At 44.9% G+C, this 27,800-nt stretch overlaps 2 protein-coding genes across 2 annotated transcripts in view; both read right to left on the bottom strand.

Annotated features, from left to right (window-relative positions):
• The window catches only part of LOC135515936 (cadherin-like and PC-esterase domain-containing protein 1), a 76,060-nt gene extending 64,302 nt beyond the window's left edge, over positions 1–11,758 (bottom strand). Inside the window, exon 1 of the mRNA XM_064939812.1 lies at positions 11,454–11,758. Within this exon, the coding sequence (XP_064795884.1) occupies positions 11,454–11,750 (297 nt within the window). The 5' untranslated portion in view covers positions 11,751–11,758. The remainder of the gene's footprint in view (positions 1–11,453) is intronic.
• A 5,818-nt stretch (positions 11,759–17,576) lies between these two features.
• On the bottom strand, positions 17,577–27,171 carry LOC135515935 (inhibitor of growth protein 3). The gene is made up of 11 exons (XM_064939811.1): positions 27,055–27,171; positions 26,840–26,911; positions 25,809–25,909; positions 25,381–25,446; positions 20,598–20,694; positions 20,257–20,328; positions 19,810–20,093; positions 19,318–19,526; positions 18,806–18,998; positions 18,675–18,713; positions 17,577–18,545 (listed from the first exon to the last, which is right to left on the bottom strand). Exons 1-11 carry the CDS (start codon positions 27,080–27,082, stop codon positions 18,429–18,431), a joined length of 1,278 nt encoding a protein of 425 aa, XP_064795883.1. The 5' UTR covers positions 27,083–27,171; the 3' UTR covers positions 17,577–18,428.
• Between the last annotated feature and the right edge of the window lie 629 nt (positions 27,172–27,800).

Here is a 27,800-nt window from a genome sequence, read left to right as displayed (position 1 = left end):
CTGGTATGTGTTCTGCTGATACTGAATCCCAGTATCCCACATTTAGTCGTATATTAATAGACCTGCTATCGTTAACAGTCCTGGCTGACTGGGCCCGACCTATGATTCTTCCCAACAGGTCACGCTCTCTGGTCCTTCCACCCCATAGCAACCCTCTGGCTATAGCTACGGGAAGTAGGGGTGCTGTGGGTGCTGCAGCACCCCCGGAAAAATCTGAATTTAAAAAATGTGGCACCAAAATGTACAGCAACCCCTCCCTGAAACTACTTCTAGTGGCTATGCCCCTGACACTCCCCTGGCAACCGCTCTGATGCTAGCAGACATATGGCTACGGTAAACATCTTCACCTTAACCCCTCCTTCCAGTCCAGATGATGAAGACCCATACACATAGTACGTGAACATAATGCCTAACCAATTGTGACACTAAACTTGACCCCAAACCACAAGACGTCAACATCATCCCCCAAATACATTACTCAATGGAGTTTACTGGCTTGAATATGACGTACAGACAAGTTATGCCCCACATTCTCTGCCACCCCTGCTGAAATATGAACGCAACAGAGTGATGTGATGTCACAGCAGTGTTTTTGGATGGTCACATGTGAACTGGGTGGTGCTCTGCTCTGGGTTGATTTCCAGATACAGTTCTCTACAGTTTCTACAACACACCATTTCCAAGCAAAACAAGACAGATGTATCACTTTAACCACCAACCTTCTACCACAATAGTAACTACACTGACACTGTTAGTAAATATGGGGAAAGACAGCTTTCAGTGGACTGATACTACTACAATATTTATGAGTGACTCACATGATCTCAGCAGCCCATACAAATCAAAGTGTTTCCATATGACAGTGAAAAGTCAACCCACATAAATCTCCCCTGGGTTCACTTCACATATCACATCCAGTTGTGTGATAGTTAGCCCTCTGAGGTGGGTCTGTTAACCGTGCGCTATATTGACCATATTTCCCTCCATCCGTGGAGAGACGGAGGAATGCAGAGGGTTAATGGGCCTTGCACTCGTTTAGAAGGAAAATACATGTTTGAAAGTTTAGCTGTCTTGGGACAGGGAGGAGAGAGAGAGGGAGAGATTGCAAATTAGGGGACAGGAGGGTGAGCCAAAAGGAGAAAGGCCTGTTTGTGTGAGACTGCAGGGGAGTCTTGAGAGGCCGGGGCTGGCTGTATAAGCCCTGGTTCTGGCCCTGTCTTTGTGTTAGTATTCATCTGGCTCTGTAGGGCCTGTTTGGTCATGCACTACCATGCTGCTTCTCTCCTTGGTTACTGGTGAAGGATCTGCCATGGAGGCTTTTCTTCTGTGCTCTACTTCTCTCTTTTATTCTCACAGTCATTCTCTCCCTGCCTCCATTTCTCATCCCTCACTCTTTTCTTCCTCCACTCCCTCTGACCCTCTCAACATATCCATCTGAGCCCTTCATTGCCCCATCTTTCTGGCTCTCTTTCCCACTCTCTCCTTCCATCCCTAACCTTCTCTCTCGGTGACAGGATGTGGCTTAGTCTTACCACTGGCTCCATGGGTAGAGTTCAGTGTTTCTGAGAGGCCCAGGGTTATAAATACTCCCATCTCAGCCATGCACACAGAGACAGACAGAGAAACAGATATACAGCCCACTGGCAATGTATAGACACCCATTCCATGACTCATATCACCCAGTCACCTCCAAGGCCAAACACCCATATTGAGGGGGTCTGCAAAACGCATATCGCCCTATCCCATATAAGTCACATTCAGTACATCGAGTAAGACATCTTGTTCTAAGTTGAGAACAGTCAAAACAAGTCAGAAAGTCATCGTTCAATCACAACAAATGTGCATTTTACATACGCAAATATGTAGTTAAACATAACATAAAGCTAATGCACACATCAGACAGGTGGGGCGAGCTGTCTAAAATAATCTCCAGACTTCCAAGTATTTGTCTCCATCCTTCCTCGGTACAGTAATATGGTGCAGGTGTCTCCATCCTTCCTCAGTACAGTAATATGGTGCAGGTGTCTCCATCCTTCCTCAGTACAGTAATATGGTGAAGGTGTCTCCATCCTTCCTCAGTACAGTAATATGGTGCAGGTGTCTCCATCCTTCCTCAGTACAGTAATATGGTGCAGGTGTCCATCCTTCCTCAGTAATATGGTGCAGGTGCCTCCATCCTTCCTCAGTACAGTAATATGGTGCAGGTGTCTCCATCCTTCCTCAGTACAGTAATATGGTGCAGTAATATGGGGTCTCCATCCTTCCTCAGTACAGTAATATGGTGCAGGTGTCTCCATCCTTCCTCAGTACAGTAATATGGTACAGGTGTCTCCATCCTTCCTCAGTACAGTAATATGGTGTAGGTGTCTCCATCCTTCCTCAGTACAGTAATATGGTGCAGGTGTCTCCATCCTTCCTCAGTACAGTAATATGGTGTAGGTGTCTCCATCCTTCCTCAGTACAGTAATATGGTGCAGTAATATGGTGCAGGTGTCTCCATCCTTCCTCGGTACAGTAATATGGTGCAGGTGTCTCCATCCTTCCTCAGTACAGTAATATGGTGCAGGTGTCTCCATCCTTCCTCAGTACAGTAATATGGTGCAGGTGTCTCCATCCTTCCTCGGTACAGTAATATGGTGCAGGTGTCTCCATCCTTCCTCAGTACAGTAAGCTGAACCTCGGCAAGACGGAGCTGCTCTTCCTCCCGGTGAAGGACTGCCCGTTCCATGATCTCCGCCATCACGGTCTCCATCCTTTGACAACTCCATTGTGTCCTCCTCCCAGAGCGCTAAGAACCTTGGCGTGATCCTGGACAACACCCTGTCGTTCTCAACCAACATCATGGCAGGTGTCTCCATCCTTTCCTGTAGGTTCATGCTCTACAACATCCGCAGATCGGTACGACCCTGTCTCACACAGTTGACAAAGCTAAGAACCTTGGCGTGGCGCAGGTCCTAATCCAGGCACTTGTCATCTCCCGTCTGGATTACTGCAACTCGCTGTTGGCTGGGCTCCCTGCCTGTGCCATTAAACCCCTACAACTCATCCAGAACGCCGCAGCCCGTCTGGTGTTCAACCTTCCCAAGTTCTCTCACGTCACCCCGCTCCTCCGCTCTCTCCACTGGCTTCCAGTTGAAGCTCGCATCCGCTACAAGACCATGGTGCTTGCCTACGGAGCTGTGAGGGGAACGGCACCGCAGTACCTCCAGGCTCTGATCAGGCCCTACACCCAAGCAAGGGCACTGCGTTCATCCACCTCTGGCCTGCTCGCCTCCCTACCATTGAGGAAGTACAGTTCCCGCTCAGCCCAGTCAAAACTGTTCGCTGCTCTGGCCCCCAATGGTGGAACAAACTCCCTCACGACGCCAGGACAGCGGAGTCAATCACCACCTTCCGGAGACACCTGAAACCCCACCTCTTCAAGGAATACCTAGGATAGGATAAGTAATCCTTCTCACCCCCCTTAATGATTTAGATGCACTATTGTAAAGTGGCTGTTCCACTGGATGTCAGAAGGTGAATTCACCAATTTGTAAGTCGCTCTGGATAAGAGCGTCTGCTAAATGACTTAAATGTAAATGTAAGGTGTCTCCATCCTTCCTCAGTACAGTAATATGGTGCAGGTGCCTCCATCCTTCCTCAGTACAGTAATATGGTGCAGGTGTCTCCATCCTTCCTCGTACAGTAATATGGTGCAGGTGCCTCCATCCTTCCTCAGTACAGTAATATGGTGCAGGTGTCTCCATCCTTCCTCAGTACAGTAATATGGTGCAGGTGCCTCCATCCTTCCTCAGTACAGTAATATGGTGCAGGTGTCTCCATCCTTCCTCAGTACAGTAATATGGTGCAGGTGTCTCCATCCTTCCTCAGTACAGTAATATGGTGTAGGTGTCTCCATCCTTCCTCAGTACAGTAATATGGTGCAGGTGTCTCCATCCTTCCTCAGTACAGTAATATGGTGCAGGTGTCTCCATCCTTCCTCAGTACAGTAATATGGTGCAGGTGTCTCCATCCTTCCTCAGTACAGTAATATGGTGCAGGTGTCTCCATCCTTCCTCAGTACAGTAATATGGTGCAGGTGTCTCCATCCTTCCTCAGTACAGTAATATGGTGCAGGTGTCTCCATCCTTCCTCAGTACAGTAATATGGTGCAGGTGTCTCCATCCTTCCTCAGTACAGTAATATGGTGCAGGTGTCTCCATCCTTCTCCAGTAATATGGTGCCTTCCTTCCTCAGTACAGTAATATGGTGCAGGTGTCTCCATCCTTCCTCAGTACAGTAATATGGTGCAGGTCAGTACAGTAATATGGTGCAGGTGTCTCCATCCTTCCTCAGTACAGTAATATGGTGCAGGTGTCTCCATCCTTCCTCAGTACAGTAAATATGGTGTACAGTAATATGGTGTCTCCATCCTTCCTCAGTACAGTAATATGGTGCAGGTGTCTCCATCCTTCCTCAGTACAGTAATATGGTGCAGGTGTCTCCATCCTTCCTCAGTACAGTAATATGGTGCAGGTGTCTCCATCCTTCCTCGGTACAGTAATATGGTGCAGGTGTCTCCATCCTTCCTCAGTACAGTAATATGGTGCAGGTGTCTCCGTCCTTCCTCGGTACAGTAATATGGTGCAGGTGTCTCCATCCTTCCTCAGTACAGTAATATGGTGCAGGTGTCTCCATCCTTCCTCAGTACAGTAATATGGTGCAGGTGTCTCCATCCTAAAACAGTACAGTTATATGGTGCAGGGGTCTCCATCCTTCCTCAGTACAGTAATATGGTGCAGGTGTCTCCATCCTTCCTCAGTACAGTAATATGGTGCAGGTGTCTCCATCCTTCCTCAGTACAGTAATATGGTGCAGGTGCCTCCATCCTTCCTCAGTACAGTAATATGGTGCAGTTGCCTCCATCCTTCCTCAGTACAGTAATATGGTGCAGTTCTCTCCATCCTTCCTCAGTACAGAAATATGGTGCAGGTGCCTCCATCCTTCCTCAGTACAGTAATATGGTGCAGGTGTCTCCATCCTTCCTCGGTACAGTAATATGGTGCAGGTGTCTCCATCCTTCCTCAGTACAGTAATATGGTGCAGGTGTCTCCATCCTTCCTCAGTACAGTAATATGTTGCAGGTGCCTCCATCCTTCCTCAGTACAGTAATATGGTGCAGGTGCCTCCATCCTTCCTCAGTACAGTAATATGGTGCAGGTGCCTCCATCCTTCCTCAGTACAGTAATATGGTGCAGGTGCCTCCATCCTTCCTCAGTACAGGTGCAGGTCTCCATCCTTCCTCAGTACAGTAATATGTTGCAGGTGCCTCCATCCTTCCTCAGTACAGTAATATGGTGCAGGTGTCTCCATCCTTCCTCAGTACAGTAATATGGTGCAGGTGTCTCAATCCTTCCTCAGTACAGTAATATGGTGCAGGTGTCTCCTAGTCTTCTATCAGTATCATCAACTGAAGAGTTTCCTTCATATGCTACCACTTCTATTGCTGCTAGCAGTTCATTCAATTTTGATTACTGGTCATTTAGAAAAGGATACCAAGTAGAGGACTAATTTTTTATTTCACCAGGTAGGCTAGTTGAGAATGAGTTCTCATTTGCAACTGCGACCTGGCCAAGATAAAGCGTAGCAATTCGACACATACAACAACACAGAGTTACACATGTAATAAACAAAACATACAGTCAATAATAAAGTATAACAAAATAAAACAAAGTCTATATACAGTGAGTGCAAATGAGGTAAGTTAAGGAAATAAATAGGCCATGATGGCGAAGTAATTACAATATAGCAATTAAACACTGGAATGGTAGATCGGCAGAAGATGAATGTGCAAGTAGAGATACTGGGGTGCAAAGAAGCAAAATAAATAAATAAATACCAGTATGGGGATGAGCTAGGTAGATAGATGGGCTGTTTACAGATAGGCTAAGTATAGTTGCAGTGATCTGTAATATGCTCTGACAGCTGGTGCTTAAAGCTAGTGAGGGAGATGTGAGTCTCCAGCTTCAGAAATTTTTGCAATTCGTTCCAGTCATGGGCAGCAGAGAACTGGAAGGAAAGACGACCAAAGGATGAATTGGCTTTGGGGGTGACCAGTGAGATATAACTGCTGGAGCTCGTGCTACGAGTGGGTGCTGCTATGGTGACCAGTGAGCTGAGATAAGGCGGGGCTTTACCTAGCAGAGACTTGTAGATAACCTGCAGCCAGTGGGTTTGGCGACGAGTGTGAAGCAAGGGCCAACCAACGAGAGCGTACAGGTCGCAATGGTGGGTAGTGTATGGGGCTTTGGAGACAAAACGGATGGTACTGTGATAGACTGCATCCAGTTGTGTTGGAGGCTATTTTATAGATGACATCAACGAAGTCGAGGATTGGTAGGATGGTCAGTTTTACGAGGGTATGTTTGGCAGCATGAGTGAAGGATGCTTTGTTGCGATATAGGAAGCCGATTCTAGATTTAATTTTGGATTGGAGATGCTTAATGTGAGTCTGGAAGGAGAGTTTACAGTCTAACCAGACACCCAGGTATTTGTAGGTTGTCCACATATTCTAAGTCAGAGCCGTCCAGAGTAGTGATGCTGGATGGGCGAGCAGGTGTGGGCAGCGATCGATTGAAAAGCATGCATTTAGTTTTACTTGCGTTTAAGAGCAGTTGGAGGCCACGGAAGGAGAGTTGTATGGCATTGAAGCTCGTCTGGAGGTTAGTTAACACAGTGTCCAAGGGGGGGCCAGAAGTATACAGAATGGTGTCGTCTGCGTAGAGGTCGCTCAGAGAATCACCAGCAGCAAGAGCAACATCATTGATGTATACAGAAAAGAGAGTCGGCCCTCCGATTTGACACACTGAACTCTATCAGAGAAGTAGTTTGTAAACCAAGCGAGGCAATCATTTGAAAAACCAAGGATGTCGAGTGTGCCAATAAGAATGTTGTGATTGACAGAGTCGAAAGCCTTGGCCAGGTCGATGAATACGGCTGCACAGTAATGTCTCTTATCGAAATTAACAGTATTGGGATCTGGCCATTAGAGTACACCAGGGGAGGCTCCTCAGAGGAGGAAGGACCATCCTCCTCAGTGAATTTCATAAAATGTTTAATTGTTAAACACTTAAAATTATTTTAGTTAAAACTATACTAAATATAATCACATTACCAAATAATGTATTAAAACACTATTTAGCAATAAAGGTCTACAGTAGCCTCAACAGCACTCATTAGGGTAGCACCACGGTGTAGCCGGAGGACAGCTAGCTTCTGTCCTCCTCTTGGTACATTAACTTCAATACAAAACCTTGGAGGCTCATGGTTCTCACCCCCTTCTATAGATTTACACAATAATTGTGACAACTTCCGGAGGACGTCCTACAACCTATCAGAGCTGTTGCAACATGAACTGACATGTTGTCCACCCAATCAAAGGGTCAGATAATTAATCTAGTACTGAAAGCATAAGCTACAGCTAGCGAGCCATACAGTATATAAAATGTGGTCGTTGACTCAGAGAGAAAGACAATCGTTGAGCAGTTTATAACAAATTAATTTCCTCCAAAATGAAGGAGAAGCAAGAGAGAAATAGAGAGATTGTCATTTTAAAAAAACTAAGTTTCACTTACTTAGTTAGCAAATGCAGCTAGCTAGTTTAGCCAACACAAACACCTTATTCAAATAGGGGGATGCTATGTTAGTTAGCTGGTTATGACTATTCAACACAACACTGGAACTCTTCCAAGTCAACATAAGCTTTTGGTTTTACAATTTTTTTGCCATCGGGGCCTGCTGGTGTAAGTGCTAAACTGTTTACTGACTGTACACTGGAACGCTACTGCATGATTGTAGCAGGTTTACTAACACGTTCGTTATATTAGCTATGATGACTATGAAGTTAATATGGTGACAACGATGTAGGTTGTGTGTAGACGTTATGATTTGGAAAGTTTTTCTCAGCTGGTCACATACAGCTGATGTGTTGTGCATTGAAGTCCACAAGCGAAGGGACAAGGTGAGAGGAAGAGAGTGCATAGATGCGAGAAGGAAAACAACATGGCTGCTATGAATGATCAGGGGTGTATTCATTTCCCGCCAATTCTGTTGAAAAGACATTTCTTAAACGGAAGCAAATGAAACCAAATGGGGATAAACATACCTGAATTTTTCCAATAGAAACTCTCATGTGCAACTGTTGGAGTAATGGTTACACACTATATCAGCTAGATGCAGGAAAGAGCGTGCAAGGCGGTATTGAATGTGTCACTGTCTGTGCACCTACGTTGTAAACTTTCATTAATAGGCTCCCTTATGATGTGTATAGGAAAATGTACACACATGGGCAGATCTACCATCCCAGCACCCTAACTGACTCCCTGACCCTACCATCCCAGCATCCTAACTGACTCCCTGACCCTACCATCCCAGCACCCTAACTGACTCCCTGACCCTACCATCCCAGCACCCTAACTGACTCCCTGACCCTACCGTCCCAGCATCCTAACTGACTCCCTGACCCTACCATCCCAGCACCTAACTGACTCCCTGACCCTACCATCCCAGCACCCTAACTGACTCCCTGACCCTACCATCCCAGCACCCTAACTGACCCTACCATCCCAGCACCCTAACTGACTCCCTGACCCTACCATCCCAGCACCCTAACTGACTCCCTGACCCTACCATCCCAGCACCCTAACTGACTCGTGACCCTACCATCCCAGCATCCTAACTGACTCCCTGACCCTACCATCCCAACACCCTAACTGACTCCCTGACCCTACCATCCCAGCATCCTAACTGACTCCCTGACCCTACCATCCCAGCACCCTAACTGACTCCCTGACCCTACCATCCCAGCATCCTAACTGACTCCCTGACCCTACCATCCCAGCACCCTAACTGACTCCCTGACCCTACCATCCCAGCACCATAACTGACTCCCTGACCCTACCATCCCAGAATCCTAACTGACTCCCTGACCCTACCGTCCCAGCACCTTAACTGACTCCCTGACCCTACCATCCCAGCACCCTAACTGACTCCCTGACCCTACCATCCCAGCACCCTAACTGACTCCCTGACCCTACCATCCCAGCACCCTAACTGACTCCCTGACCCTACCATCCCAGCACCCTAACTGACTCCCTGACCCTACCATCCCAGCATCCTAACTGACTCCCTGACCCTACCGTCCCAGCACCCTAACTGACTCCCTGACCCTACCATCCCAGCACCCTAACTGACTCCCTGACCCTACCATCCCAGCACCCAAACTGACTCCCTGACCCTACCATCCCAGCACCCGAACTGACTCCCTGACCCTACCATCCCAGCACCCTAACTGACTCCCTGACCCTACCGTCCCAGCACCCTAACTGACTCCCTGACCCTACCTCCAGAGCACCCTAACTGACTCCCTGACCCTACTGTCCCAGCACCCTAACTGACTCCCTGACCCTACCTCCAGAGCACCCTAACTGACTCCCTGACCCTACCTCCAGAGCACCCTAACTGACTCCTGACTCAGCGTAAAAGCAACAAACAAGCTTCCAGATCTATCTGGCAGGGGTTCCACTCTGAACACCACGAAACATGCTCCACACATATGCGGTGAGTTTGAACGCCGCTCTGATGGGATTACCAGTGGCATTGAATCACCGCGTGTTTGTGTGCGCGAGTGAGGCTGTGTTCCATGCTTTTCTGATCCATGGTCCAGTCTCCTGCCTCCTTCCCTTGGACTGAGTGGGTCTGTCAGGGTCTGGAAAAAACTCAAAGGGGATAAAGAGCTGGAGGATCACATTCCGTAACTCTGTTCTAACACTTCCTACTGCCGGAGCACTCATGCCGCTAGCACCTGGGAAGGCCTGGGACAGCCATACACAGGTGCTAACTGCATACACACGCACATGGACACACACTCACACACGCATTGCAAACCTTTACACAAACACCCTTGCTAAAACGCCCCCTCCCTAACAACTCTCCAGCAATTTCAATCACCATCCCGCCCCAGAAAGATACAATACTGAACACCCCATACACACAGTGTGAAGCTACTCATTATGACATTTCTTATTCACAATAAGTCCAACATTCAGAACTTTTAGAGTTGGGTTTCTAGAACACAGAGTTGCACTCAACAGCTAAACTGAGGCAGTGTGTTTGTGGTAGATAACAAATTCGGCTGTGACAGCTCGCTTTCTCCCTGTCAACCACATAGTCACATTCAAGACCAACAGACTGCCTCTCCCTCTCCCTCTTTCAACACCATCCCTCCTCCCTCCTCCCCTTGTTTATTTATTCTCTCCCTTCCTCTCCAAGGGGCCAAGACAACCAGAGAGAAGGACAAGTATGGCCTAATAAAATAACTGTTCCAGGAACACTTTCCTAATTTAACCTACAATGGTAAAGGTTAGAAGTGGGTAAGTAGAGCTGTTCTAGAATCAGTTGTTAGAGGTAGATGGTAAACAGAGAGCTGTGTCGTGACCTGAGGTACTAGCAGCTGGTCTGCGATCTATGGAAGCATCACTCTTGTCAGAATACAACACACACTTCCTGAAAGACTGAAAAGCAAACGCAGTAACAGTGGGATTACCAGAATACTCTCACAATTACAGAGCAGTCAAGCAAGGCTCTAATGGTCAAGGCATTGGCCACATTTGAGGCAGCTGGGTAATAAATACATTTAAATCCCTCATCTTCGGTTTACCTCAGATTATGTCATCTGTCATTTTATGGAGCAAGAGAGCTGTAAAATGATGGTTTATCCGACTTCATTAATGGCCAAACTTTTAGGCTACATCTTCAGAAAGCAATCACTTAAAATAACCCAGGAACTTAATATGCAACCTTGTTTTGAAAGGTTCATACAGGTGTCAATCATCTGTGTGGCGCGAAGAGCGCTTCTAGAGCACGTGTCAAGCTGACCAATGGGCATTGAGCCTCGAGCCCCTAGCTCACTCATCTAAATACCTCAACACTAACATCTATAGAAAAAAAACGGTTCACTATTCTTAAACATTTGACGTTACTTGACTACTTAATTAAAATAGGCTCAACCTGTTAGTTATATAGTCTAAACCATGGAGTCAGCATCCAATAATGTTGTTGTGAGACTTGAAGCTAAGGTTGTTGTTGCTCATTAAAGTTAATTAAACTCAGACGGTGTTTTGAGCCCAAAGACAAAACACAGGCTGCATAGAGTGCCATGCAACCATTGCACGCAACTAACGCAGCACAGTGTAAAGAAATCCTGTACCCATGTGTTTTGATTATGAAATGGCCTTATAGTCATTGTGAGATGGACTTGTATCAAAGCTGTTCCTATTGTGGGATGGATCAAAGCGTATCCTTGAATCTCCAATATTCAAGGTTCATCCCAAGTGCACGTAGGCTACCTAAAGCACAGGACAAAACATTGGACAATAGATAGCATTTAAGTGCACTTCTATCATAGGCCCACTTACATATATTTCCCTCTCCAAAGCCTCCAGGGTAGAAATAAGCCTGGCAGGGTCCTGCAGAAGTTCATCAAATACCTCCAACGCTCCAGTCATCGTTGACTTGTTGCGTTCATCAGCCGCGGGTGGGCCGCCTTTGAACCGACTCCGTGCCACCATCAGGGTCTGGTAGAAAAGACACACCGCGATCCCTAGGAGCAATAATCGTCCGGAGCAATACCTGCGGCGGAGCGTCCAGAGCCGCGGAATAAACATTCCCGCTTCACTCCCAACTTTTCTGGCAGAAGAATAAAGGCATACCATGAGGGATGATGTTTAGCCTACTTCTTCTCCGCGTCTTACTTAGACCTCACACAACTCTGGAAGTTAGCAAAAACAAAGAGCAGCGGCGCTATCTATAAAAACACGCACTTCAGGAATAAGGCACGACCTGAAACATTGTGCTGCATGTTATCTTTTTTCAAAGATGACCTGGTTGGTATTTCAGAGTGGCTGCGCGGTGTCCAAGAGCCGTCGCTATGTCACATTTGAGTGTTGATTTGTGAGCTGGCACAAACAAACAAAACCTTTTTCCCAACGTTGTTATTCCGTTATTCGTGATAATGAAGTTTGAGCAAAGTGAGCCACAGTCCAACTTTCACATCCTCGAAAACCATGGAGCCCCGAGAGAGCATGGAAAAGTTGTCCCTCTCTCTTTCTTTAGGGAAGAGTGCCCCTCAGATTATTAAAAACATTCTCGAGTAGCGGAACCTCATGACTGTGGCTAGATCAGACTCCTGCCCGCTGTCAGAAAATTGCCATTCCCATCCAGAACCAAAAGCAGGACGCAATAAAACATCAGATCAGACACAGACAGAACCAAACTGAAGTTAGAAAAATGAAGAACTTCACCAAGACTTCAGACCCTAAAATAGACTACAGACTACAAAGAGGGTTTCCACTATATCCGAGTGCTGGCCGCGCACCGGGGCGCGACTTCACCTGGTTTGGGTTAGGCTACTCTCAGAGAAAAAAAAGTCAACAGTAGCCGAACTTCCTCTCCGCGCAGACGGCTGGATTACAGTCTCACTCACAGGTCTACTGGTTCCCAAAAGTAAAACTCCCTCGGATAAAGAAAAAAAATAAGTGGAGTTTATACCATAGATCCTTTTCAACTGGATAGTTGAGGAGTGTTCTTGTAAAGTAACGGTTTAGGAATTCCACGATGTACACTGAGCGGTCTAAATGTGCACACATGCCTCCTCCGTCGGGGGTCGAGGTATGCTCCCCCTCATTCCAAATTGTGGTAAAAGACAGGGCTCACTCTTTGCTATTTGTGGCACATACACCAGTCCTCCATTGGCTCATTATTTGGAGAAAGGAGTTGGAGCCCTGCTTTGTTTCAGTCAGATTATGGTGAGAGAGAGGCTATTGAAAAGGTTCCCTTTTGGAGCAAGGGCTGAAAACATTCTCCCTTTTTTTGGTGAAGTTGTAATTTCTCCAAGACAACCCAGGTTCCCTCTAAAAAATATAGTTATTATGGCAGTTGGTGTCTACCATCAATAGAATGACTGACAGGAGTGGCTACTGTCTACCCAAATCCCCTTGTGTGTGAGGGCTGCAACACTGCTGGTTTTCATTACCCTCCTCAAATCAGGGAATGATTTAGACATGGGACACCATGCAGGTGAGCTGGCTCATGGTAAATCAGTGGCATTCATAAACGCATTTCCTACCAAATAAAGAAAAACAGCAGTACATCAGCCCTTGAGAGACATGATTGAATAGCTCTGTTTGTACTGCATTGGTTGAGAGCTGAAATACAATGTTAATGGGGCGAGCAGGTCACCTTTAAAGCACAGCGGTGTAATGGGTTCGCACAAACAAATGGTGCATAAAGCATACTTCATTATTCAATGTTGAAAAAAAAACTCCAGACCACCTTTACGCCACACACAAAGACACGTACAAAGCTCTCCCTCGCACTCCATTTGGCAAATCTGACCATAATTCTATCCTCCCGATTCCTGCTTACAAGCAGAAACTAAAGCAGGAAGTATCAGTGACTTGCTCAATACCGGAAGTGGTCAGATGATGTAGATTCTAAGCTACAGGACTGTTTTGCTAGCACAGACTGGAATATGTTGCGGGACTCATCCGATGTCATTGAGGCGTATACCACATCAGTCAACGGCTTCATCAATAAGTGCATCGATGACATTGTCACCACAGTGACAGTACGTACAGTACATACCTCAACCAGAATCCATGTATTACAGGCAACATCCTCACTGGCCTAAAGGGTAGAGGTGCCACTTTCAAGGAGCGGGACTCTAACCCGGTTGCTTATAAGAAATCCTGCTATGCCCTCCGACAAACCATCAAACAGGCAAAGAGTAAATACAGGACCAAGACTGAATCCTACAACACCAGCTCCGATGCCTGTCGCATGTGGCAGGGCTTGCACATTATTACGGACTACAAAGGGAAGCCCAGCCGCGAGCTGCCCAGTGACATAAGCCTAACAGACAAGCTAAATTACTTCTATGTGCGCTTCGAGGCAAGCAACACTGAAGCATGCATGAGAGCACCAGCTGTTCCGGATGACTGTGTGATCACGCTCGCCGTTGCCGATGTGAGTAAGACCTTTAAACAGGTTAGCATTCTCAAGGCCGCAGGGACAGATTACCAGGAAGTGTACTCTGAGCATGTGCTGACCAACTGGCAATTGTCTTCACTGACATGTTCAACCTGTCTGTGGCCGAGTCTGTAATACCTACATGTTTCAAGCAGACCACCATAGTCCCTGTGCCTAAGAATACCAAGGTAACCTGCCTAAATTACTACCGGCCCGTAACACTTACATCTGTCGCCATGAAGTGCTATGAAAGGCTGGTAATGGCTCACATCAACACCATCATCCCAGAAACCATAGACCCACTCCAATTTCCATACCACCCCAACAGATCCACAGATGACGCAATCTCTATTGCACTCAACACTGCCCTTTCCCACCTGGCCAAAAATGAACACCTACGTGAGAATGATGTTCATTGACTACACCTCAGCGTTCAACACCATAGTGCCCTCAAAGCTCATCACTAAGCTAAGGACCCTGGGATTAAACACTAACCTTTGCAACTGGATCCTGGACTTCCTGACGGGCCACCCCCGGATGGTAAGGTTAGACAACAGATTTTCTACACTGATCCTAAACACAGGGGCCCTTCATCAGGGGTGCATGATTTGTCCCCTCCTGTACTCCCTGTTCACCCTTGACAGCGTGGCCAAGCACGACTCCAACACCATCATTAAGTCTTCCGACTTCACAACACCGACAATGATGAGACAGCCTATAGAGGGGCCTCCCGAGTGGCGCAGTGGTCCAGGCTCTGTGGCAGCCTCCCGCGACTGGGAGACTCATTGGGCTGCTCACAATTGGCCCAGCGTCGTCCGGGTTAGAGGACATGCTGACATGGTCACCAGATTTACGGTGTTTCCTCAGACACATTGGTGAGGCTGGCTCCCGGGTTAAGTGGGCAGGGTCAAGAAGCACGGGATTTGCAGCGATGGGACAAGTCTGTAAACTACCAATTGGATACCACAAAATTGGGGAGAAAAACAGGTAAAAAAAAATAAACTACCATGGTCCAAACACACCAAGACAGTCATGAAGAGGGAACGACAACGCCTATTCCCCGTCAGGAGACTGGAAAGTTTTGGCATGGGTCCTCAGAAAGTTATACAGCTGCATCAGAGAGCATCCTCACTGGTTGCATCACCACATGGTATGGCAACTGCTTGGCCTCCGACCGCAAGGCACTACAGAGGGTAGTGCGTACGGCCCAGTACATCACAGGGGCCAAGCTTCCTGAACAGCTAATCAAATTGCTACCCAGAGTATTTTCAATGACCCCATTTTATTTTTTTGTTACGCTGCTGCTACTCGCTATTTTATTATCTATGCAGTCACTTTACCATTACCTACATGCACATATTACCTCGACTAACTAGTACCCACGCACATTGACTCGGGACTGGTACACCCTGTACATACAGTTGAAGACGGAAGTTTATATACACTTAGGTTGGAGTCATTTAAACTAGTTTTTCAACCACTCCACAGATTTCTTGTTAACTATCGTTTAGGCAAGTTGGTTAGGTTTCAATACTTACAGTTGAAGTCGGAAGTTCACCTACACTTAGATTGGAGTCGATAAAACCGGTTTTGGAAGTCGGTTAGGACATCTACTTTGTGCATGACACAAGTACTTTTTCCAACAACTGTTTACAGACAGATTATTTCACTTAAAATTCACTGTATCACAATTTCCAGTGGGTCAAAAGTTTACATACACTAAGTTGACTGTGCCTTTAAAGAGCTTGGAAAATTCCAGAAAATGTCATAGCTTTAGAAGCTTCTGATAGGCTAATTGACATAATTTGACTCAATTGGAGGTGTACCTGTGGACGTATTTCAAGGCCTACCTTCAAACTCGGTGCCTCGTTGCTTGACATCATGGGAAAATCAAAACAAATCAGCCAAGACCTCAGAAAAGAAATTGTAGACTTCCACAAATCTGGTTCATCTTTGGGAGCAATTTCAAAATGCCTGAAGGTACCACATTCAATTGTACAAACAATAATATGCAAGTATAAACACCGTGGAACCACGCAGCCATCATACTGCTCAGGAAGGAGACGCGTTGTCTCCTAGAGATGAACGTACTTTGTAGTGAGAAGTGCAAATCAATACCAGAACAACAGCAAAGGACCTTGTGAAGATGCTGGAGGAAACAGCTGCAAAAGTATCTATTTCCACAGTAAAACGAGTCTTATATCGACATAACCTGAAAGGCCGCTCAGCAAGGAAGAAGCCGCTGCTCCAAAACCGTCATAAAAAAGCCAGACTACGATTTGCAACTGCACATTGGGACAAAGATCGTACTTTTTGGAGAAATGTCCTCTGGTCTGATGAAACAAAAATAGAACTGTTTGGCCAGAATGACCATCGTTATGTTTGGATGGAAAAGAGGGAGGCTTGCAAGCCGAAGAACACCATCCCAACCGTGAAGCACGGGGGTAGCAGCATCATGTTGTGGGGGTGTTTTGCTGCAGGAGGGGCTGGTGCACTTCACAAAATAGATGGTACCATGAGGCTGGAAAATTATATGGACATATTGAAGCAACATCTCAAGACATCAGTCAGGAAGTTAAAGCTTGGTCGCAAATGGGTCTTCCAAATGGACAATGACCCCAAGCATACTTCCAAAGTTGTGGCAAAATGGCTTAAGGACAACAAAGTCAAGGTATTGGAGTGGTCATCACAAAGCCCTGAACTCAATCCTATAGAAAATTTGTGAGCAGAACTGAAAAAGTGTGTGAGCAAGGTGGCCTACAAACCTGACTCGGTTACACCAGCTCTGTCAGGAGGAATGGGGCCAGAATTCACCCAACTTATTGTTGGAAGCTTGTGGAAGACTACCCGACACATTTGACCCAAGTTAAACAATTTAAAGGCAATGCTACCAAATACTAATTGAGTGTATGTGAACTTCTGACCCACTGGGAATGTGATGAAATAAATAAAAGCGGAAATAAATCTATTTCACATTCTTAAAATAAAAAGTGGTGATCCTAACTGACCTAAGGCAGGGAATTTTTTACTAGGAGCTAATGTCAGAAATGGTTAAAAACGGAGTTTAAATGTGTTCGGCTAAGGTGTATGTTAACTTCCGACTTCAACTGTAGTCTCGTTACTGTTGCTCTTTTATTTGTAGTAAATAGTTTTCTTAAAACTGTGTTGTTGGTTAAGAGCTTGTAAGTAAGCATTTCATGGTAAGGTCTGCTACACCTGTTGTAGTCGGTGCAAGTGACATAATTTGATTAGATTTTTAAATGTTTTACTGCAACAGGGATAGAGTACACAGACGTTTCGGCTTTACAGCCTTCTTCAGTGTGTACGTACAACACTTACAAAGCAATCAGTCCACATTGTAAGCCTGCTGTGAATCAAAACATTGGTGATTCAAAAGCAATCTACATTCTGATTGTGTAGTCGAATACAATGGATACCTAGAGCTATGAAGTGCTACAGTTTATCAAGAAGAGAGGCCATCGTTGACAGACGAAGCTAGGAAACACATGAAATACCAAAAGAACTTGGATCACTTTATTTTGATTTTTTTTTCTACATCTCTGGAAACTTTAACACACCGTCTCAGTACAGAATGACTAGTGACACACACACGCACATACAGAAACACTTACACTCACAGACATACACGCTTCAGTTACGACTGATCTTACACTGTACATTCTGAACTCTTCAGCTTTACAGGACTCAATGGTGGAGGTTCAGTCATATTCATCCATACGTTACCTGACATGACCACTGTCCCAATCTTCATCCTCATCTTTTAAAAGTCTTAGTTGTGATTTAGAATTAAAATCAAAACTTGTAGAGGGGTTGGGTTTTGTAGTCCAATAAACACCATTGGACTACATTTCCCAGTCTCTCATTCCCCTGTGAGCATTTTACTGTAATGAGCACTTCTTGTTGCAGCCGTGCGTGGAAGCCAGGGGGTGGCAGCCCTTCCTGTAACAAGGGGAAAGGCAAGGAATGTCTGATGAACGTGGGAGAGAAGAGGTGCGCCAAGGCTCAAAATTGAGGAAAGGGGGGTGCGGGGGGAGGACAATGAACACCCAACCAGGAGGTGCAGTTTCAGGAAGTCTTGGCTCCTTGTCTTGATTTTCTAGTCAGGTGTCTCATCCAAATATTCCCACAGGACTGACCCTGCAATAACAACCTTTGACCCCACTGTTTTGACCCCTGAGAGGTCACACAGACAGACAGGTGAATAAGAATACTGTGTGTGGCCACAACAGGTACACACACTTGTTGGGAGGAACTACAGTTGAAATAGCATTGACAGTTGGTTTTGGAGGGGTAGGGGTGTGGGATGGTCCTGGATGAGGAGTGGGGTAGTAGAGGTGGGGTGTCTATTTGTGCCTGCTGCCTCTCCTCTTCATGGCGGCAGTACACTGGGGGCAATACCACTTCCCCTTCGGGGCTTCTGTTAGGCCCACGCAGCCATAGTGGAACCACTCGATGGGGCACTGCACAAACACACAAAGGACACTCAGGTTAGCTCTCATACGTCATCTCTCATTTGATAAAATCCTATGTGAAAGTAATATGGTAACAGTTCTAGAAAATGAGAAAAGCAAATGGAAATGGATACTTACGTCTTGATTATCACAGCCCACCATTTCTCCATAAGACACCTTTAACAAGAGAAAAGCCATTTTAGTTAACCTGTCAGCTGTAGGTGTGAGCTGTCCAGTGTGAGAGAGTGTGTCTCTGGATGTGTGTGTACCTGGTTGCAGATGCAGTAGCGGGGCTCGTTGGGGTCGTAGGTCCAGTCCACCTGGTTGTTGGTCTCAGACTCTGGGAGGGCCGAGGCCTGCTGCGACAGCTCCTGGGCCAGGGCTGAAGAAGAGGAGCACGACGACAGGGACGAAGAAGACGAGGAGGACGACGACTGGTGGTTGGAAGACTTGGTGTTGCCTCTATGGAGGGGCAGGGGAGAAAAGACTGGACAGTTTAGACAAGATCTCAATTTGTCATCTTTATTTATTTATTCATGCTGTGGAGGTGGAATTGAAAAGCACGGCTGGCATAATGTGACGTGACATCATGGGACTGAACACTGAAACTAAATGATGTAGTGTGATTTGGCCTGACATCTGTTCATCTGATGTGGGGTGACTCAGGGTGGATTGACAAGGTTTAATAAGGCATGAAAAGTGATATCACTGGAGAAGACCACTAGCTAGGGCTAGCTTGAGCGTACGGGGGCTGTGTGCGCGCGTGTAAGTTGTGTCGTACTTGGTCTTGCGTCCGCCGCGGGAGTCGGAGGCGACGGCTGAGCCGGCGGGGGTGAGGGTCTGGGTGAGGGTGTTGGCCAGGGCGGAGGTGGAGTAGGCCCCCGTGGTATCCCGGGAGGTCAGGGAGAACTCCCTCCCTAGCTGGAAGTCATTGTTCTTAATGGCCTCGTAGCTGGCCTTCAGACTGCTAGTCCTCCTGCCCTCCTTCATCTGACATGGAAGGAGAAGGAGGGCACAGACAGAGAAAGAAGATGGGAAAGGCAGGTAGAGAGAGAGACACACACATAGCCATGAACAGGGTTAGTTACAGTTGTAGGACACACATCAGTTACACATTCAAGGACATTTGTCCCAATCAGATAATTCTCAGAACAGACAGTCTGGGTCAAGATACTGATACCCATCCCCATCAGTGCAGCACTCATCTGAATAAAATCAGAGGGCAATGGAGTTGGGTGTATGTCTGTGTGTGTGAAAAAGAATGTGTTTATACCTGTGCGGTGGCCTGCACAGCCTGCGCTGCAGCCATGGTGATGGCCCCTGCCCCAGCCCCGGGCCCAGCAGACAGAGAGCTGAGGTTGTAGGAGGCCAGGGGCTGGGATGAGTTTACACTGTACACGTTGTTAGAGGCTGACATTGTGCTGTTGGTGCGACAGCCGGGTGTGTTCTCCTTGGAGGCGTCTGACGTGAGTGTGGAGAGCAGGGCTTCAGATTTGAACTTCTTCTCCGGGACGTGCTCTGTAGTGTGGTGGCTCGGCTGCGTGGTGTACTTCCTCTCTGTCGCACAGAAACAAGACATTAATTACTACCTTCATGACCTCGCATAGGAAAGCAGCAAATCATCTATACAAACAAGGCTCCTTAGAAAAATGTATATTGGCTTTCAACATGCAACAACTCCAAAAAGAAGGTCAGCAAAACAGCCAACACTTGTACTTACTTTCCACGGTGGTGTGTGAGTGGGCATGGTGGTTGTTGACGGGCTGAGAAGGGCTGTCCATCTCTAGGGATCCTGACAGAAGAGAGACAAAATGTTAGAGCTGGCTCTCTGTGACAACTCTGACAGACACAACAGTTGACTCAACAGGGTCATTTGTAGGTCAATACTGCCCCCTAGCAGGGCTGAAATATCCCGATGGAAAGGTTGATACCATTCCACTATCACGGAATTGCAATCGAAACAAGACTAGAAAAAAGCAGCCTGTCGGCCCAACATTCTGACAGGGCCAAGAGGGTTAAGATGAAGGGGAAGGGTCTTCTATGGTGTTGTGATTGACTCACGTCTCTCCAGGATCTCAGTGATGCCAGCGTTGTCAGCCTCCAGCTCCATCTTGAACTTAGCCAGCTCCTGGTCCAGCTTCCTCAGGTGGCGGTCCACCTGCAACACACACCCCATTATATACCATACTGTTCATACCCCACAATAGATGTTGAACAAACCCTCCAAGATTTTACACATTGAATAATCACTTTGAAATAGATCAATATCAAAAGATAGAGCTTCGCCATTGTCCAACATTTCTAACAAGACACGTCTGCGTAGCGTCCTCGAACAGTCAAACAATTTTAAGGCATTTTGACACAGTTTACCTGTTCGTTAATTGTGAATTGGAAGTTAAAACATCTACTGTATCGCCAAAGCAAAAGATGCCCGATATGTCAAAGCCTCAGATAAGGCATAGAAAAATGCCCCTCTGACAGCCCTTCTTTGGCCTTGGCGGATGCTTGCTCGGAAGAAGCACCAGCATGGTTCAGAATGGAGATGGACAAGGGTATAACAAAATTCCTAGAGACACTTTCTGAATGCCTCAGCAAAATTGATGTACTGGTCTATAAACTCCACGAAGACCAGAAAGTTGCAACGGGACGAGTGACAAAGTTAGAAAAAGACCATGCTGACCACCAGGCTGCCATCCTGGACGTCTGCGAGGAAGTGGACCAAAAATACAAGAAGTTGGAAGATGCCACCTCTACACTCGAGGAGAATTTGATTATCACGAAGATCTCCAAAGTTGCTCGAATTTGAGACTTCAAGGTTTCCCGGAGGCCGTGGAGGGAAGAGACAATCTTCTTTCTATGGGAATGGATTCCCAAAATTCTGGATCTACCCCCTCCTGGACACCCACTGGAGATCAACAGGGCCCATCGCACCCTACGGAGGCAGCTGCCTGGCCAGGCTGCACCCAGGGCATTTGTCATTAAATTTCTACGGTACCAGGAAACTGTTCGCATCCTCTCTGCTGCCCGAGCAAAGGGAGAGCTCAAATACGGAGAAGCCAGAAGTATGATCTTTCTCTCACACTACACAAGAGTAAGGATGGCCTTCTCCCCACTGAAGAGACTTCTGCGTCAGGCTGGCTTGGCATACGGCCTTCGCTACCCAGCAACTTTGTGGATCGAAACCAAGAATGGTGAGCGCACCTTTGACTTTGTGAAGATGGCTGACACGTACACGAGGAAAGAACTTCCTGACTTGTTCACGTCTACTACACCCTGAGGAACTGTCTTTTGAACTTGGATACAGTGAACTGTTAGCACACTGTTAGCACATGAGGAAACAACGAAAATACTCATATGATCGACTGACTGGCTGGCTGGCTAGATGGCTAGCGTGACAATGACTGGCGAGGTAAAGTTGGATCATAGCTAATGTTGGCTGTGCTATTTTGCCAGCTCGCTATGTTTACAAGGGTGTAAACTATACATCCTACTATACATCCACACTATGCCAGGTAGTTACATTTTGCTGTATACTTTTATTTTACACAGAGGCCCAGTCAGGTTTGGTTAATGTTGTTTATATTACTTCAGGGAATTGTAGCTACTATTACATTTGCTGGTTTGTTTACTGTCAGAGATGTATGCTGGCGTTAGTGGTACCAAGACAGGGAGAAGCTATTCACTGGCTGGCCGCCTAATTGCCTTACACTTGTGTATGTGCGTACATATAATATTTTGGGGGAGGGTGAACTCAGGAGGATGGTGATTGTTTAACTACTTGTCCCTATTTAATATTTGAGAGATGATAGTTATTGTTTGGTAAAGGTTTTCATTTATTCATCATAGCTTGATGTCTTTTTTCCTGATCTGCTGGGGTGCGTTTGTGGTCATTGCTTTTGTCGCCGCACAGCACAGGTTTCAGGGCGCATTGGGGAATGACGATTGGTTGACATTTGGGTGTGCGGGTAGGCTCTGTTGGTGACTATGAACGCACCCAAGTTGTTTGTTGTTGAGACATGCTCAAGTGGGGCTAAATAGTCCGGTCATTATTGTTGTAATCAAATTGTATTTTGTTACTTGACTAACAATATTTTCATGCTACAAGGAACAGTCAATGTACTTCTAATTCCATATAATTTAGAATGAACCTAATTCGAGCGATGCTATGCATAGCAGGTACATCTAGGCTAAAGACTAGCGTCTAAGGATATGGGTTCTTTAAATCCCTCAGTTGGGGAGGGGGTTGGGTGGGTATGTTTACTACTTTATACTTTCATTTTATACACGTTGTATAGACAACGCAGTTTTGTTTCTTTCCTTTTCCCTATTTCTTATTTCCTTCAAAGATGTCGGCACCTAATAACTATACATTTATGACACTTAACATTAGGGGTACTAAATGCCCAATCACTTAACATTAGGGGTACTAAATGCCCAATCAAGTGCAAACACATTCTGAATGATCTAAAGCAGCATAAGGTTGATATAGCTCTTCTTCAGGAGACACACCTGACTGACTCTGAGCATGATAAACTGAAGAGAGAGTGGGTGGGTCAAGTGTACTATTCATCTTTCACCTCTCGGGCAAGAGGGGTGGCCATACTCATTAATAAGCATTAACCCTTTCAGATACAATCTCAGATTAAAGACTAAGGGGGTAGGTTTGTGATCATTCAAGATTTCATTAACACTGAGCCAATTACCATTGTGAATGTGTATGAGCCTAACTATGATGACCCTAAATTTCACTAAGACATCTTTTTGAAGTTAACATGCCCATCATCAGAGATAATGGCAGGGGGTTTTAACTTGATACTGAACCCTTCCAGTGATAGATCTTCCTCTAATAGTATCAGCCTCACACAGGCAGCTAAAATGTTAAAAGCAGAAATGGACTAGGAGATTTATGGAGATTTCACAACCAAAAGGTTAAAAGAATACTCATTTTACTCCCCTGTCCATAACAGTTACTCTAGAATTGACTTATTTCTTATTCCTGCAGCCAAGGGAGGTTTAATGACTGGGTGTAAGTACTTACCAAGACGTATATCAGATCATTCTGCCCTGCTGGCTTCAGTACCAGTCAGTAGAGCATAGCCACCCTCAAGATGGAGGTTTGGCACATATAAATGTGGGATTATTTAGTAAGTAACATTTCGGAACCCTCATATAGTCCACTTTTTAGCACCAATACAACTCTGACCCCTGCTACATTGGCATCTATACCTTATATTAGCCCACCTAAAGCTTTGCTCGGTCTCATAAACAACCCTTTCATTAAAAACACTTTAAATATATGGATTGAAGTCTGTAAACAAACAGAAGGGCTTAGATCTATATATGAACAAACAACTTTCTATAATAACCCCATCTTACCCAAAGCACCCTGAGAGATGGTATTACATTTTTCTTGGTTCAACAAAGGAATTAAAACATTTGGTCATCTCTATAGAGAAGGTGAACTACTATCCTTTCAACAACTGGCATCTCATTTTCAGTTACCTCAAACTAATTTCTTAGACATTACATTGCCACTCAGCAGGGAGGTAGGATTCAGCCCATGAGTAAACCTAAAACTGATAAACTGTGGCTGGAAAGGGGTAAAAGGTTTCATTTCCTACATGTACTCTGGTCTTCAAGCTCTATTGGGGAACGATGAATGTCTGAAAGCTTGCATGAAGTGGCATGATGACCTTGGTCTCATTTTTGAGAATGAGAAATGGGGAAAGCTCTTTTTACATGCCCAGCACAAGTTGATGCAATTCAATATTATACATAGGGTCTACTTTACACCAGAAAGACTGTATAAGATCAATTCTAAATATTCAAAATTTTGCCCAAGGTGTAAAAAGAGAGTGGACACACTTCTGCATGTTTTTGTCCTGCTCTGAACTAAGCTGTTATTGGAAAGACATTATTCAGATCTTATCACAGGTCACTAATATGAAGGTACCACTAGATCCTTCCCTTATTCTTCTTGGAGATGATTCTGTTTTACCAGTTAATATTTGTAGCAAAACCAGATTAATTAAATTGGCCATCATTGCAGCCAATAAATGCACAGCTATTATATGGAAGAGTGACACTCCGTCAAGCAAGCAGATGTGGCTAAAACAACTGTCCTCCTATATTCCATCTAAAAAAATAACATACAATTTATATAATAAACCCTTTGAATTTACTGATGTCTGGGGGACTTTCAGAAGTTTCTAGAGACGTCACCGTAGCTGCCTCATTACTACATACTTCATTAATGTATTATTATTATTTATTTTTGTGTTGAAATCATTTATTTTCTAGCATGGAATGTGAAGGTCATTCTGTTTATTTTTGTTGTTGTTAATTAGTGAGGCTAATATCAGTTGAGGGGAGGGAGAGGAGTGTTCCTGTGTTGGGGAGGGAAGGATTTTGCACAATGTGCCCCCATGTGTAGGTGGAAGGAATAACATGGCATTATCGGTGTCATATTTTGATGATTGTTAAACTGTTTAAAAAATTTTTTTTTTTAAATGCCAATATATTGTACAAAAAAAAGATAGAAATGTCAATATCTAAATAAATATGAAAAACATCTGAAAAGACTGGCATTTTTGTGACTTCCAAATGATTCACATTGTTTGACTGCCACCCAGTGGCACAGAGACAGCACAGTCTTGAACAGAACATTTTATATTTTAGTGGGGACATGCACCCACAAATCATCTTGAAAAAGGCCACAAGCGATAAAGATTCTCCTCCAACTTCCTTGTCCCTACCTTTTTATAGAAGTGGTTTCCCAGGACCCATGAAACAAAACAGACATCGTTAGACAGAGCTCCGTCTTGGCATTGAAATTCCAACTCACCAGATCATAAATCTGATTGGCCAGCTGTACTTTTTCATCTGCATCCTCCAATGCCTTATAATAATCCTGAAACCGAGAAAAAGCTGTCAGAGACCAAGCTGACACCATATAAAAAATAAAAGCCTTTAGTGAACTAACACGGGCACTTTTTTACTAGCTTCGACTTTGCTGATAGCTACTTTGAGGACAAATGTACTTACTATGACTGTGATGTGGTTGTGCCACCTAGCTATGTTAAGATGAATGCACTAACTATAAGTAGCTCTGGATAAGAGAATCTGTTAAATGACTAAAATGTAAATGACAAAGCACAAAGAATCATCACAAGAAGTGTGGTGGTACAGCTTTATCATACAACATTTATGGGATTAAAAGAACAAAACCCTTTTGAAAAGGGAAATATACATAATCTGAGACTTATTTGGCACCTTTTTGATGACTCCCATCTGCTCTTCCCTCCACTCTGGCTTGTTCTTCTTTGCATTGACAAAGAACTCATTCACCCTCTGCTCCAATTGGTCCATGGCATCTACAGCAAATGGGAAGAGTGAGCTACCTGGACAGGTGTGTCTGAGACACTATTCATATGGGTTTATACTCTGCATGCATGTGGAATAATTTATATCCATTTGTACTTCAATGCTAACCAGAAGGTATGATATATATGTGGTGTCTGTGGACCCGAAGGCTTGTGATTAAAACTACCAGTGAACCGAACCACCACTAATACACCAGTGGTTCCCAACCCTTTTCGATTACTGTACCACCAACTGAATTTTGCTCTGCCCGGAGTACAAGTCCGTGTGCATTATACCCGCAGGACTATGGTGTCATGAGTCTTCTCAAGAACCCCTTATAAAAAGGTCCCCTGGTTGGGAACCACTGTACTACATAGCCGTTCAGGTTAAATTAATATCGGTGTATGTTCTAGTTAGCAAACAGTTCACATATATGTATCCAGTTATAGTCACATGGAACAAAAGATCAGTTAACTAGGTAACGTTACATGTATAACGTTGATACTACATGTGATGTGTACGCTCCGACTCCGAATCCCCTGTCTTGTTTACATTCATTGTTCAACTTCTGTGCATGCACACACTATCAGCAAACGTTAGTTGTACCTCTATATGGACAACAAATATAACATGACCTTATGTTGTAATTTCTATAACCCTAGCTAGAATCAAACAAACCCACTAACGTTAACTTTCTCAGGTTACTGAAAGTTGTTGCAATGTTAAACTAGCCAAGTTCGCTACCGATTGCTAGGTGTGTTAGCTATACAAATAAAAATACTGCATCTATCACTTTTATTTGGACGCTAATTTGTGTTAGGAGTTCGATTCTTTGTTCTACATGACCCTAAAAAGTGCGACGCTGAGAATTATGTGTTTTCAACTTGAAAAATGCTCGCCGGTGAAGTGTTTGTAGACTGTCACGTTGCACCAATGCATACTCTGAACTTGCAGGTCCATCTCTCTCATTTCCGTAAACCTGTCGCGGAGATCCATGGGTAGCTGCTCGATCACTGCCAGCGAGAAGAAAAAGCGAATATAGGTGTTAGCATGGCTAGGCTAACAGTCCGGGCGCGCTCCGGCTAGAATTATGCACATTTACGACAGTAAATACACAAATAATACCACCTAGGCGTAAAATAAACGCAATACTCACTCTCGAGGTAATCCTCTAGGTACAGCATCTTGGCAAATTAGATATTTTAGGCGTTTATGAAAATATTTTGTGTCTTTCAATATGGCGCCGCAAACCGCTGTGTCCCGAAGAAAAAATACCACTGACAAACTGAGGTCAGAGAAAGTGACGTCAGTCGAACGTAGAATGTGATTGGCCAGATATGGAGTTGAGTGCTGAACTTCAAAAATCCGTTAGTTCCTGTAGTTCATAGACATCAATTTCAAACGTTGACTCAAATAGCGTAATTAAGCTTTTCCAAAGAGGTAAATACATTTGAATCATCAAACTTCAATGCGAATGCGCTATTTTATTTGTAAATTAATACTTGAGTAACCTCAATGAAGGTGAGCAACAATAATGCTCATCTGGCACAATTTATATAGTGTAGGCCTACACACACATTGAATTGAGATATTATTTAACTATAACGAACACATTCAACTATAACTAACACTGAGAAAATAAAAGAACACCCCACATTTGAATAGTCTAACAGATTATGGATCTAAATCCATTATAGGCCTGATATACAGTGCCTTCAGAAAGTATTCACACCCCTTGACTTTTTCCACACTTTGTTGTGTTATGAAGTGGGATTAAAATGGATTTAATTTTATATTTTGTTAACAATCTACACAAAATATTCTATAATGTCAAAGTAAAAGAATGATTTTAACATTTGTAAAACAAATTTAAAAAGCCAATTATTTTTTTCACTGTTGAAT

The sequence above is a fragment of the Oncorhynchus masou genome, chromosome 27 (assembly GCF_036934945.1).
Source record: "Oncorhynchus masou masou isolate Uvic2021 chromosome 27, UVic_Omas_1.1, whole genome shotgun sequence".
In the NCBI taxonomy this organism is placed as follows: domain Eukaryota; kingdom Metazoa; phylum Chordata; class Actinopteri; order Salmoniformes; family Salmonidae; genus Oncorhynchus; species Oncorhynchus masou.
Note: the sequence above shows the minus strand (reverse complement) of the source record. Positions and strands in the feature narration are given on the sequence as shown.